Source organism: Microcaecilia unicolor, chromosome 6, assembly GCF_901765095.1.
Source record: "Microcaecilia unicolor chromosome 6, aMicUni1.1, whole genome shotgun sequence".
NCBI lineage: Eukaryota > Metazoa > Chordata > Amphibia > Gymnophiona > Siphonopidae > Microcaecilia > Microcaecilia unicolor.
Window position 1 is genome coordinate 172,395,700 of NC_044036.1, and position 14,857 is coordinate 172,410,556.

At 40.8% G+C, this 14,857-nt stretch overlaps 1 protein-coding gene across 3 annotated transcripts in view; it reads right to left on the bottom strand.

Moving 5' to 3' along the window:
- Window positions 1-549: 549 nt before the first annotated feature.
- NOL8 (nucleolar protein 8) overlaps window positions 550-14,857 on the bottom strand; it is a 67,176-nt gene continuing 52,868 nt past the window's right edge. For all 3 annotated transcript variants that reach the window (XM_030207110.1, XM_030207111.1, XM_030207112.1), the window contains 6 exons: window positions 13,423-13,506; window positions 11,743-12,044; window positions 9,600-9,723; window positions 8,797-8,867; window positions 8,524-8,606; window positions 550-2,416 (listed from right to left, as the gene is read on the bottom strand). In XM_030207110.1, the coding sequence (XP_030062970.1) occupies window positions 2,363-2,416; window positions 8,524-8,606; window positions 8,797-8,867; window positions 9,600-9,723; window positions 11,743-12,044; window positions 13,423-13,506 (718 nt within the window). In that variant the 3' untranslated portion in view covers window positions 550-2,362. The remainder of the gene's footprint in view (window positions 2,417-8,523; window positions 8,607-8,796; window positions 8,868-9,599; window positions 9,724-11,742; window positions 12,045-13,422; window positions 13,507-14,857) is intronic.

The window sequence follows — 14,857 nt, forward strand, 5'->3', positions numbered from 1 at the left end:
GACTAGCAAAGGCCTTTGCTAGTGAAGATTCCGATTGGAGGGGCTGCCGTGGACGTCACCCATCAGTGAGAACAAGCAGCCTGCTTGTCCTCGGAGAAAAAATATACAATATCATAAACACAACAAAACGAACATTAACTGCTGCTGACCTGTCTTCATTAATCCTGCACAATAGCCCCAATTTATCAGAAAATGGCCTGCACAAAAAAAACTCTCTCTCTCTCTATATATATATTATTGAATCTACTTTGATATTGATTTTATATACCACAGATGCATGCATATTGCCAAAGCATGGCCATGTTGTTTCTGGATTTTAAATACTTTTGTTGCCATGATTTATTGCTTGTTCTTTTTGACTGTATAGAATGTATTGAAGAATAAATTGTTTTACCTGTAACTTTTTTTTTTTTAATGTACTAGTGGTTCCCTTGCTGCTATTTCTAACTCATCAACACAGCTAGTGCAGTTTATCTGGTTGTGCCCTTGGTAACAAACCTTTCTTTTAGGAAACAGAACAAAATGTATTTATAAACATATCAGGTTGAATATTTTATTTTAAGCCATCACACCAATGGCAAAAACTATTGGTCAATTCATGCTCACTGACTGGCAGATGTTAATTTCATTTTTTCATGCATTTAAAAAGCAGAGTAGATGCCATGTGGTTTCTGTAAAGATTATTACACAATTTTCACATTTACAATGTATACAAAAGCTTTCTGGAGGTGGGGGGCAAAATTCTCTGAATAGTGCCCAAAGTGATGGGAAGATCCACGCTAAACTAGGATTCTGCAAAGGGCGCTCGCTCTGTGTGGAGCACGTTACAGAATACTAGCTTAGCACGGATCTTGTGTCTAACTTTGGGCACGGCACATACGCCTGCTGAACTCTGGTGTAAATGCTGGTGTGCAACTACTGGCAGTTGGGTGCGTAAATGACCTATTTTATAACACTGCACCTAATATCTGGGTATGCTCCTGACCTGCCCATGTCCTTGCCCCCTTTTGAATTATATGCTATAAAATTTAGGCACACACACTATAGAATAGGGCACAGGGCAGATCCGTATGTAAACCCAAATGAGTGCCAATTAACACCAATTATTGTTAACGGCTCATTAGTTTGTGTGTGAATCTGAGATCTATGCCCAAATTTGGGCGACGTATAAAGAGTTCAGGGGCCTGTGCCTTTCCACTTCTAAATATTAAATTATATCAATATTTTTGTGTGAACAAAAAGCATCCTTAACACTGATCCATAAAGAAATTATTACATTGTTACTTCACATTGGGTAAAAAAAAAAGCAATTTGAATGAAAAATTAATCTGATAGAATACACAACACACAATCAGTAATCAAATGGAAAAGTAAGAAAACATGAGCTTTTTTTTTTGGGAAACAATGAAGAACAGCAGATACAAGATTATTAAGTTCCATGGTGCTTGGATATGTGCTAACATGAGGCACTGCATGGAATTACTTTGAAAACATGATCCCAAATCTGCAAATCTTCATGTTAAAAAGCTTTGGTAGAAAACTGTGCTTTTAACATGCAAGAATCCTTCAAAGCAGTAGCATCCCAATCTTTCCTAAGGTAACGTCTGTATATTCCTGTCTACAATAATTTAGGTACTGAGATCTTACTGTTGCATTGGGGAGCTGCTAAGGCAAAGAAGTCTTCTGCATGTCTGTGAAATTAATTACAGTCTTTTAAGTTCAAAAGCACCTGCCAGTTTGTATTGGTTGAAAATGCTGCATTATTACTCCTCCTTGAGGTTTATAAATACTTGTTACTAATATATTTACACAAAGGACCTCTTATACAAAACAGCAAGAATTTATACAAAGGAGACATTAGCTTGCCTCAATGTCTTGGATAGTTGGGGGATGCTGTAGAGATAGTACTCAAAATGTGTGTGGGGGGGGGGGGGGGGGGAGTGCTGGTCATTAGGCAACAGTGACACCTAGTGGCTGGATTTAGGGCCTGTGACTCCAAGGTTCTAGAAGGCTGCCTAGTTTACAGCCTCTAACAATTAGTTGCTACCTTAAGAATTAGGCTATGGGGCTAATTTTCCAGGCCAATAGAGGATGCATTGACTTGTTGGCTCAATCACTACAAAATAAGTCGATAATTCTCATTTACTGTAGCGGTACAAACTGATTTATGAAAATATAAAAAGAACACATGGTTATAATCAAACATTGACCCCCAGACCTTAGCCTTTAGACCTGCTGACATTGTCATTTTCTGATTAAATCTCTGAATGTTCAGTAGTTCAAGGCTTGACTCTTAAATGTTAAATTTAAAGAAAATAAATAATTATTCTGTCAGAACCTATCAACTTGGAGATAACACCCATTACTGTTTGGCTTTCAGTTTTCTTTTTGCATCCTTATGTCTCTTCCGGCATTCCTTAAAAATAAAATAAAAGAATGTATTAGTGAGTATCAAGCAAGTTAAATTTCCAAACAAAAAAAATAACAGAGATGCTATATAACCACATCTGTGGTAATATGTGCTTGATTTATCCAATATATGTATGAAAAACCTAACTAACTGATAATTCAGGACTGGTTTATCTGAGAGTTAGCAAAATAAAGATTAAGGGGCCCTTTTTTTCTAAGCTGTGGTAAAATGTTCAGGTTATTTTGGCTTAACATGGGACTTTACTGCGCAGTAGCTGCACATTTAACGTGGCAACCACCATCTCAATTCTGTTGAGAGAGAGAGAAAAGAGAGATGCGTACCTAAGGGTCATCCATGGACTGTAGGGGAATGGAGCCACATATCTGGGTGAGGTCCTAGTCACTGCCCTGGATCTGGACATTTTGCTCTTTGGTAAAGCCCAGGAGAGACCTATGGCCTTCCTGAGTATGAAGGGCAGATCCTGTGCGACACTAATTCATCCAAACTCAGTCTATCCTAAAGTTTTTTTCATACTCCAGCCCTTTAAGCCTGCTGAGGAAGCAGCTGTTGATGGTAAGGTGTCACTGAGAGGGGAGTGGATGAGAAGGAGGCGTGGCTGCTTAGTTTACCAGCGTCTTTAAAATGCTGTGTTCTTTTAGGGCTTGTAAACTATAGTGCCTTACTGGATCCCGTCGGGTCTTGGGCCTAGCTGCCCCTGCAGGTACCTGGTTTGGGTCCCTGAGGAGATTTTGTATTTTATCGTCGATTTTTTGACTGACCTCTGTGGGTAAGTGGGATCAGTCCCTTAAGGGAAGCAGTTCAACCATTTTGATTTGTAAAAGAACTTCACCACTTTGTTGATATTTCTGGAGCTATCATAAAATACATAAGTAACGCCACACTGGGAAAAGACCAAGGGTCCATCGAGCCCAGCATCCTGTCCACGACAGCGGCCAATCCAGGCCAAGGGCACCTGGCAAGCTTCCCAAATGTACAAACATTCTATACATGTTATTCTTGGAATTGTGGATTTTTCCCAAGTCCATTTACTAGTGGTTTATGGACTTGTCCTTTAGGAAACCGTCTAACCCCTTTTTAAACTCTGCTAAGCTAACCGCCTTCACCACATTCTCCTGCAACGAATTCCAGAGTTTAATTATGTGTTGGGTGAAGAAAAATTTTCTCCGATTTGTTTTAAATTTACTACACTGTAGTTTCATCGCATGCCCCCTAGTCCTAGTATTTTTGGAAAGCGTGAACAGACGCTTCACATCCACCTGTTCCACTCCACTCATTATTTTATATACCTCTATCATGTCTCCCCTCAGCCGTCTCTTCTCCAAGCTGAAAAGCCCTAGCCTCCTTAGTCTTTCTTCATAGGGAAGTCGTCCCATCCCAGCTATCATTTTAGTCGCCCTTCGCTGCACCTTTTCCAATTCTACAATATCTTTCTTGAGATGCGGTGACCAGAACTGAACACAATACTCAAGGTGCTGTCGCACCATGGAGTGATACAACGGCATTATAACATCCTCACACCTGTTTTCCATATCTTTCCTAATAATACCCAACATTCTATTTGCTTTCCTAGCTGCAGCAGCACACTGAGCAGAAGGTTTCAGTGTATTATCGACAACGACACCCAGATCCCTTTCTTGGTCCATAACTCCTAACGTGGAACCTTGCATGACGTAGCTATTATTCGGGTTCTTTTTTCCCACATGCATCACCTTGCTCACATTAAACGTCATCTGCCATTTAGTTGCCCAGTCTTCCAGTCTCGTAAGGTCCTACTCTAATTTTTCACAATCCTGTCACGAGTTAACGACTTTGAATAATTTTGTGTCCTCAGCAAATTTAATTACCTCGCTAGTTACTCCCATCTCTAAATCATTTATAAATATATCAAATTGTGTCCAGGAGGTCATGCAGATAACTAAGCTTGAAGATTTAGCGTCTCTGGTATAGGAGCTGCTGCACATGCTTAGGCTGTCTGCAGGGGTTTCTTGAGCTTTACTGGAGAGCAAAAAGTCTGGATCCAGGCCAGTGCTGACAACATCACCCAACTGTGTGGATCCATTTTCCTGGCTTGCCCATAGAGAATTATGTTGCCCTCAGTTAGACAGTCTCAATCCCTTTGAATGTAGGAGGAAATATTTTTTCACTCAATGAATAATTAAATTCTGGAACCCTCTGCTGGAAGATGTAGGGTCAGCGGTTAGCGTATCTGGTTTTAAAAAAGGTTTGGATAAGTTACTGGAGGAACAGTCCATAGTCTGCTATTGAGGCAGACATGGGGAACCTCCTGCTTGCTCTGGGATCGGTAGCATGGAATGTTGCTACTATTTAGGATTCTGTCAGGTACTTGTGACCTAGATTGGCCACTGTTGGAAACAGGATACTGGGCTAGATGGACCATTGGTCTGACCCAGTATGGCTATTCTTATCTGCTTACTCTTTCCAACACTCAGTTGGTTTGGAAAAAAACAAAAATTTGAGTGCAGATAAAAAGTATTTTTTGCAGGCAAGATTTCCATTGCTAACAATGGTACTAGAAAACTGTTTCTAATAACAAATCGCTTTTATTAATGGGCAGATGATCGAAAACCCTGTGCTGTTCCAAACAGCGCTCTAAAAATAGCGTGGGCCTTTACCACCCCTTTAATCAGAGATAATAGCATGCAAATTTAAGCATTTTATCACTCTGATCATAGGGTAGAAGTGCGGGAGGATTGTGCCTGAGCATGCACTCGGGCACAATCCTGCACTCGTTTGACAGTTCTATATCCTCCCGCACTTGTCTGAATGGAGCCCTGGTGGAGAGTCAATCCCCTCCCCACCCCACCCTTGATGGTCTTAGCGGCCCTTCCCCACCCACCTACCTTCTGGGAAGGGCCAGGCGCCGCAATTTTCAAGGTGGCGCCAAAGGAAGAGAAGGGAGGCCGCCTCCCTCCTCCACCGAAGGTGTGTGTGTGTGTGTGTGTGTGTGTGTGTGTGGGGGGGGGGGGGGGCTGTTAGACCACCAGGGGGGTGGGTGGGGAGAGGACTGACTCATGTCCCACTGGGTCACCAGGGCTCCATTCGTGCGAAGGGATGCCAGGGGGGTTAGGGGGGGGGCGCGAGACCCACTGGATCTCCAGCCCCCCTACTACTACTATTTAGCATTTCTATAGCGCTACAAGGCATACGCAGCGCTGCACAAACATAGAAGAAAGACAGTCCCTGCTCAGATCTAATAGACAAAAAATAAAGTAAGCAAATCAAATCAATTAATGTGTACAGGAAGGAGGAGAGGAGGGTAGGTGGAGGCGAGTGGTTACAAGTGGTTACGAGTCAAAAGCAATGTTAAAGAGGTGGGCTTTCAGTCTAGATTTAAAGGTGGCCAAGGATGGGGCAAGACGTAGGGGCTCAGGAAGTTTATTCCAGGCGTAGGGTGCAGCGAGACAGAAGGCGCGAAGTCAGGGGGACTGGAGGTCTGCCGGACCTCCAGCCCCCATATCGCTCGGGGGGGGGGGGGGGGGGGGGGGGGGGGGGGGGGGCGCAGGGAGTTGCACTGGGGGGCCTGCTAGTATGCAAATGCACGCTGGACAGGGCTCACCATTCCTCCCCAATGGTTTGCAAACCCTAATACCAGCTCCGAGCTGGCGTAGGGTTTGCTGCGGCCAGCGGGCCAATGTTTGGTTGCTGATCATTGGGGAGGAATAGGTTTAGCATGCATTTGCATGCTACTTGTGCTAAGAGCCCTGTTTTACATGCATTTGCATACTAGTTGCGTTCAGAGCCTGCGAGCACGTTGTTTTAAATGCTTGGGGGCTCTGATCATGGGGTGGTAGCAAACGCAAGCGCTAGTATGGCGCTAACAACCTCTAGCGCTTGCGTTTGTTTCTGATCATCGGTCCATAAGTGCACAAATGTGAAACCTAACTATCCAGTATCGTTCCTTAGATTTGCACAACTTGCCTGCTGGAGGTGGAAGTTATGGTAATCTTGCAGAGAGACTTGTACTAAGACAGAGGTAGACCGGGATTAATTTGCAGACAAAAAAAAGAAGTGGAACTGTGGATGGAAGAGGGGACAGTCCAGGGTTAGGTGTGAACTGTTCACAAATACACACAAGAATACATAAACACACTCCTGGCACAGAACAGAAGTGGGTCTGGATTAAACAGCAGAATGGATCTCTGCCTTGTCTGTTCCAGACTCACTCCCTTCTCTGAACTTTCCTGTAGGCTGCCTGGAAGGGAAAGATTGAAGCAGAACAGTCTGCGTTCCAGGCCATTTTCCCAGAAATGAAGCACTCAGAGTAGACAATAAGGCTATCCTGAGTTTGGAGGAGTAAACAGATATTTTTCAGTCCAAAAGTATCTGAAGAGCAAGGGAGAACAATGGAGATGCCACTGGACCATGCTTGGTTTCTCAAAGTGAAGAAGGTCCTACCTAGATTCTGTAAAGTCTCCTTTGAAACTGATCCTTATGTAGCCAAATTGCTATTGGATGGGCAGGACCCAGTGGGTCATTAGCCGATGGTTGTTTATTTTTAAATTTCCGTATCAATGAGTTGTTTAGGTTTTTGGTATTAGTATTGTACAGTTTTGTGCTACTTAATGGTGTGGTGGGTAGGGTTATATATTTTAATCTGATGCTGGGGACCAGCCTTGGAGCAGTTAAAAAAAAAAAAAAAAGAGATGCTTTAAATTTTATCTGAGCCTCAACTAGCAGCTAGTACAATTCACAAAGCAAAAAAAAAAAAAAAAAAGGATCTCTAAGCCTATGACTTGTTAATGAGCATGTGGGTCAATTCTGAATTACTACTACTTATTTCTATAGCGCTACTAGACGTACGCAGCGCTGTACACTTGAACATGAAGAGACAGTCCCTGCTTGACAGAGCTTACAATCTAATTAGGACAGACAAACAAGAGATAAGGGAATATTAAAGTGAGGATGATAAAATAAGGGTTCTGAACAAGTGAATAAGGGTTAGGAGTTAAAAGCAGTATCAAAAAGGTGGGTTTTTAGCTTAGATTTGAAGACGGCCAGAGATGGAGCTTGACGTACTGGCTCAGAAGTCTATTCCAGGCATATGGTGCAGCAAGATAAAAGGAACGGAGTCTGGGGTTACCTGGAGCATTTGCATATTTTTCTTCTATGGCTCCAGGTAAATCACACTGAACTAATTTAAACATGCTGCATTAATAATAGCAACAAGCACTTTTTCTAAAAGTTCTTTTTATTCAACAGTCAGAACAGAACAAGTCACGAGGGATAACACAATACAATACCTGGAATCCCTCCTAGTTCTCTTGTCCAGAGAATGAGTACAGAACCTTTGGAGATTTTATTCCCCTTCCACATCTGACATTCCTACACTCATGCTTACACTCACACCCCATTTTATCACCCCTATCCAAATTTTTTAAGTTCTCCTGCATGTAGGGAAATAATTGAAGTGTATAAAGGACCTCAATGTTCCAACTCCCTGTTTCATATAAACCAGCACAGACTATATTAGGCACCAACTCATTTTGTGCAATGGCCCCTCTCTTGGCCAGAGGTAGCAAAACACAGCAGAGGTAGCCCAGAGAAGGAGAAGATTTAAGTTTTGCTACAAGTCGATTTACTGAGAATTGATTTGTGGCAAAACTTGATTCTTCTCCTTCTCTGGACTACCTCTGCTTTGTTTTGCTACCTGTGGTGTGTTTGCAGAGTGTTTTGCTGCTGTTTTTGTCCCTCTTGGCCAGAACCAGAGAAGTATATTGCTTAATGTTAACTGCAAAAATAGCAAATGCTGGTTTCCATAATAAATACTTATTTTTAAGTCTACTCATGTACTATACCAGGAAATATTTCTACTATGAAACTGTCAATAGACAGACATTTTATTTAGCTAACTATAGCAAAAAACTGGAATTAAAAAAACACTTATATTAATGAATAAGTTGCAACCTATCATGTTTGACAGGCATTTAAGCTAGTCTGAAAATGAAGTCCATCAGTAAAGGCACTATCATAATTAAAGTAATACAAAAGGCAGGGCTCACTCTCATATTAATTGACAACAAACTAGTCTGTTTTCAGTTGCTGACCAGCAAAAGAATTTTAACATTACTCACCTCCAGCAACAGAGCAGATCTCTCTTCCCATGCTTCTCTCTCATCATCAAGGTTTGACGAACGATAGAAGAGTTTGGGACCCACTAAACACAGCAAGATACATGAGAATAAGTTATACGTTTTTTTTTGTTTTTTTGCTGTTTGTGCAAAGAGTTATACAGTTCCCAATCTTTAGCCAGAAACATTTTTTGTCTGAAGTTGGAAGTCTTGATACTTTTTGCTTATTGTCTATATTGCTGCCCAGGGAGAGAGGGAAAATGTTCTGATGCTTACCTTTCAGTCTTTCATCATCTCTGAAGAAGAAGAAGAATCTAGTAGTATTTTTCTCAGGCAAAGGAAGAGTGCTGCAATGATACAGAAAGGAAAGGTGAGACATACGAAAGTAAAAGAAAATTATGCTATTGTAGTCCTGAGAAATGTAAAGTAGTTTCATGGACTGATAGAACTGCATTCGTTATAGTTCAGACTTCTCCCTCTGTGTTTGTTTCCCATAACAATCTGACCCTGATGAGTCGAAAGATGGAGAAATCTAATTTCAACCATTTGAGTTTCTGTATTGCAAACTGCACTGCATTACTGTTTTTCTATAAGTAATACAGTGCCATGTGCAAATTATTTTCCAACAGAGCCCACAAAATCATAAAACTATACCACAGGAATCAAATCTTATTGACAGCAAACTACTAGGTCAATATTCAGCTGCTATGATCAGAATAATAAAAGCCAGCCACGGTGGCTAAACATGGATATTCACTGCCATCTGGATAGAGAGCAGTACCAAATATTCAGGTAGAGTGGCAACTGCCACCACTATCTGGACAGCAACAATATTCAAACTGCTATCTGGATAAAGTTAAGACAGCAATCTTTCTGACTTAATTTTATCCAGTTATCCAAACAGCAGGCTGAAAATCGCTGATCTCTGTACTACTGAGGTGGTCTGGAACAATATAAAGCAGCACTATCCATGTAGCGTTGCTGAATATCCACGGATCTCTCCAGTAAGCGCAAATATCCAGATAATTGCAGCTTTTTAATATCTAGCCTTAGGTGGCCATTGAGTAATTTCATTTTACCCTGTGCTGGCTTCTTCATTATCAGCTGTTTCCATCTCATCATCATCTTCTGAGCTGCTGTCTTTGAAGTGGTCTTCTTGCCAAGCCACCTTTGCAGGTTTCATGGTTTCAATCTTATACAGTTCTATAAAGAAAAACATACCAAGACTGGAACTGTTTGAATAACAAAATGATTTATATTTTTTCTTTTAATTACACACTATTGATAAAATCTGTTTGTTTTGCATCCTTTAATTTTGAATCCTCCTTTTAAAACAGAACGCCTGGGTGGCTCCAGAAACAAAAGAGCAGGAAGCCCACCTTCTGCAAAGTGGACCTTCAGTACCATTCAATGGCTGGCGGGGGCCACCACAGTGACAGTATCTGTCTTCCCTTCCTTGGTGTGCCCCAATCCCATGTCCCCTACTAACAAGAAAACCAAATCCTGATCCTTTTGCACAACTGCAGCACTATCACTAGAGCCATAGGTGTTTTCTGTTAAATTTCCATTCATACTCAAAATTTACTTTTGTACAAATGTCATATTTTCATCTTGTTCTCAACCATGACAGGTTACTGGTAGATAAATTAACGAAAGAGGGGATAAAAAGCATACCTACGATGCCGACTACCTGATCCTAACCCAATCACTAATTCTCACTAGTTCACTTTTCTCTGCCATAAACTCCTCTCTAAATCTTGCACTTTTTGTAAAGACAGAAAAGTAGATAGGAGGTTGGTAAGAGTTTTGAAACTAGCTGTACATTAAAAATAGGTAAACAAATCTTTATATATAAAGAACTGAAACTATTTACAGGTGATAAGCCCTCAACATAAAATAAAACCATTATCAATGGTTCATAGCAGCTTCTACAGCCTGAAGAACTGACCACAGAGGAAATATGATAGAAATATATAAAATCAAGAACGGGGTGCGATAGGTTAATAGGATATGTTTATTTACTCCTTCAAATAGTATGTTGGGGAAACTCCACGACACTAACACATAGCAGATTCAAACCAAATGGAAGTATTTTTTTCATTCAATGAACAATTAAGCACTGAAAATTTTCCTAATATAGTCAAGGCAGTTAGCATAGCTGGGTTTTAAAAAGGTTTGGATAATTTTCTAGAGGAAAAACCCATGAACAATTATTAGCCAAACAGACATGGGAAAGCTACTGTTCATCCCTAGGAGTGAGCTGCAAGGAATGGATCTACTCTTTGGGATCTCCCAGATATTCCCTAGTAATCCAGACTGGCCACTGCTGGAGACAGTATGTAGGGCCTGATGGATGTTTGGTCTTACAAAGCTTGGTATAGCTTATGTTCTTATATAAAAGACGTGTAGCTCTTTGAACTGATGAGAGACCCTTGCTCTGATTGCCTGACCAGGACTGTGGTATATAGTGGCCATTATGAGCTCAAGTTCTAACAAAAACTGTATAATTCCAAGTGCCTTAGCTACGTTGGCCTAGGTCAGCTGCTATGCTCATAAAGACTTTGTTGAAGCTGCCTGAACAAAGATGGAGAGGAGGAGAAACAAAGGTTTTGTCTAACAACATGTGGTAAGGTGATCTTTGTGTAGCTGTTCTGTGACTTCTAGTTTCTAGCTGCTGAGCATACCGTTTCAGAATAATGTTTTTTGTTATTTTTTGGCATACTAGGAATGAACATTGAGGTTCAGGTTGCATTCTTTTTGGAATAGATTGTTTTGAATAGTTTGATGTCCATGGTCTAATGATATGAGCCAGTTATTTCATCTCGTTAGCTCCAGAATGTACACAAGCTGAGCTTTGCATTATATTTTTCTGTAGTGACTGAATGTACCAAAAAGTGATTTCATCCAGTAAACAGGAGAGCTGGAAGCCACAAAGAATCAACTTACATGCAACCCAAAAGTCTCCATTTTGACAGTAAAATATCACTAGAGAAGGTTTTAACAACTACAATAAAGACTAAATCTCCCCGACCCCAGGAATCAAAAGATCTTCTGCAATGTCCATCTCATAACATTGGATCATCAAAATCTCTCAATGGCACGCATAACTTAATTTTCTAGCCATATTCCTTATTAAGTGAAGATTCATAATGCCCACAAAATTTTCCCTGGGCAGTTCTAGTTTTGTGATTTTAAGATGTCAGACAGTGCCAGTTTCTTTACCTTCCTTTGGGGCAGGCTCGCCTGTATCATCTCCAAAGAAGGAAAATGTAAACGCAGACGTTCCCTCTGTTTTATCACTTTCTGTGAGCAATTGAAGACTGTGTTCAGCAGTCAAACTCACATCTGTGCCATCTGGATGATTGTCTGCTTTGTCCCACGGCATTATCATGTCGCTTTCTTCAGACATTCGTTTTGCAGATCCAAACACTTCTTTGAAATTGATGGCAATGCTGTGATAGATTTCTTTTGAGACTTCAGGCAGTTTCTCAGCTTCTTCCCTTTTCTTCTTTCTTTTCGCTTTGCTGCAATGAAAAGTCAGTTTATGGAAACAATATATCAGCAGCCTATTTACATAAGAAAATTTAATTCTTCCCAAGAATACCTGTATTTTACTTTGAATTCCTTGCCACACTAGGGACAGACGAAGCACCTGTATATTATATGTAAACCGCTTTGGTTGTACCACAGAAAGGTGGTATATCAAATGCATAACCCATACCCACACACATTAGGTGTACAGTGACTGACTAAACGAAGGCCAGAAATGCCCCTCTTCCTAGGCTGACCTTATCACTGCCCCTCTTCAGCAGGGGTTGCCCTTGCCTACCTTACATTAACCTACAACTCAATTTCATTACCTCTCAAACATGACCAAGCCCTCTAACTTCAATGGACTGAAAACTCAGCCTCAAGGCTCTGCCATTTTACAGATTTGCCCAAGCAGGTAAGCTGGACACAAGACTGCAAAAGTCCTTAAAACAACTCTTTCTTTCTTTCAATTTTAAACAGAAGAGGTCCGAAGAGTTTCAATTTTGCAGTTATTGTTGACCTGGTAGGAAAAGTCCCAAGCCTCAGCCTTGCATAGTATACAAAGCTCAAAATGACAGCTCATATCTTCTCCTAGGCAAAGTTTATGGTGGAAGCTCTTGTCAAGCTGGACAAAGACGCAGGTGGGTTACACTTCAGCTTACTTTTCTTAATGCTGTGCAGGCAGTAATTATTGGTACAGCGGAGAAGGACAGACTCACATCATTGCTTTACAGCTGCAGATGAAAGAAGCAGCTCCTAGAAGTGGTACTGAGCCTTGTACCCAATCTACATGGGTCTAGAAATTGTTGTCTAGTCAAACGCACAGTCACCTAATTGGACCATTAAGTTGTATTGAATTTTTAGTTATGTGAGCTCTCCTTTAAGCTAATACACATTAATCCTGTTGTGAATACATAATTTTGCTTGGACTAATATACTTTACTACAGAAATAAGAACATAAGCATTGCCATACTGGGACAGACCGAAGGTCATTCAAGCCCAGTATCCTGTTTCTAATAGTGGCCAATCCAGATCACAAGTACTTGGTAAGATCCCAAAACCATATTCTCTGAAGCCCTTGAAAGAGAAATAGCAACTGAAGTGAGTTGGTTATGTCTAAAAGATACCACTTATGGCTTTGTGAGTAGTTTTCATTGAAACTAGAGTATTTATAACCCATCCTTTCAATCAATGATACTATAGAGTGGATAACAAAATTATGGATTTTTTAAATTAGCTTTTTATTTCCTAGAACCGTGTTAATAAAATTACTACTAATGACCTCACCCGGCAGGAACCAGACACCTTCCTGTGGTCTCTTTCCTAGTGCTGGAAAGATTGAACCAGTAAAAACTGTTATGTATAAATACCTTTCTTTTAGAGTAGTCTCCACTTTAGTTTCAAATGCTGCATGATCCTCATTTGTGGGGTCGTAGCGCAAAGCATTAATATCCCTGTGAGAGGAAACAGTGTCAGCAGTGAAGATACATTTAACACACATTATATTTTGAGAAGAGAGAAACATAAGTACATAAGCATCGCCATATAGGACAGACTGAAGGTCCATCGTCCAGTATCTTGTTTCCAACCTAATTACTTAATCTAGGTCATAAGTATCTAGCAAAATCCAAAAGAGAGTAAAACAAATTTTATGCTGCTTATCCTAGGAATTAGCAGTTTTTCCCAAATTCATCTTAATAATGGTTTATGGACTTCTAAGAAACTAGTCCAAATCTTTTTAAACCCTGCTAAGCTAAACGTTTTTACCATATTCTGTGGAACAAATTCCAGAGCTTAATTACACATTGAGGGGCCCTTTTACCAAGCTGCAGGAAAAAGGGCCCTGCGCTGGGGGCTATTTTTCTCGCGCCAGGGCCCCATTTACTGCAGCAGGTAAAAAAAAAAAAAACAAAAAAACCCCAGCACACACAGCCAGAGAACTCTTACAGCATGGTCATGCGACAGGGAGCCCTATCGCCACCCATTTATGTGGCAATAAGGGTTCCTGCACTAACCGGGCAGCACATGGCGATGCCTGATTACCGCTGGGTTACCACCGCGCAAGCCATTTCTGGGGGGGGGGGGGGGGGTCTTTTTCCCATGGAAATGACACGCGCTCAGGGCGGGACTACCGCCGGCGGTAGTTTCAAAAGAACGAACAGAAAGCCTGTATTGGGCTTATTGCCACTCTGTAAAAGGGCCCCCTAAGTGAATAAATATTTTCTTCAACCTGTTTCAAATCTGCTACTTAGAAGCTTCATTGTGTGTCCCCTAAGCCTTGTATTTTTGGAAAGAGTAAACAAGCAATTCATATTTACCCATTTCACTCCATTTTTATCTTAGCTTAATATTAACTGAAATATGATTTGTATAGTAGTAAGCATTTATTTTATGGCTTACTCATTTGTTAGACTTAAAGAATAAATTGATTGGGGAAGTTCCTTCCCCTTTCATTTGACTCTAAACCACCGACATATTCATTGAAGGGCAATATAGCACGCAAACGTAAATATTTCTGATCATCTTTTTAAAATATCTATCCTGCAAAGTTCTTTCCCCCCTTTTTTTTTCAGCTTCCCAAATATCTTAATCCAATTTCTGGCTAATCCCTGTGATCCATCTGCACCAAGTAGACACAGAGGTCAAGAAATATGGTTCAGCAGTGTTCAACACAGGCTCACATTACTAAACTCAAACATCTCTGCTTCTGCTGAGACTCGTTTTAGACAGATGCAGAGCTTAGTTTTCCCCAGTACTGGGCAAAATATAAAGAGAACAGATATAAATGTAAAAACTAAAATCCTT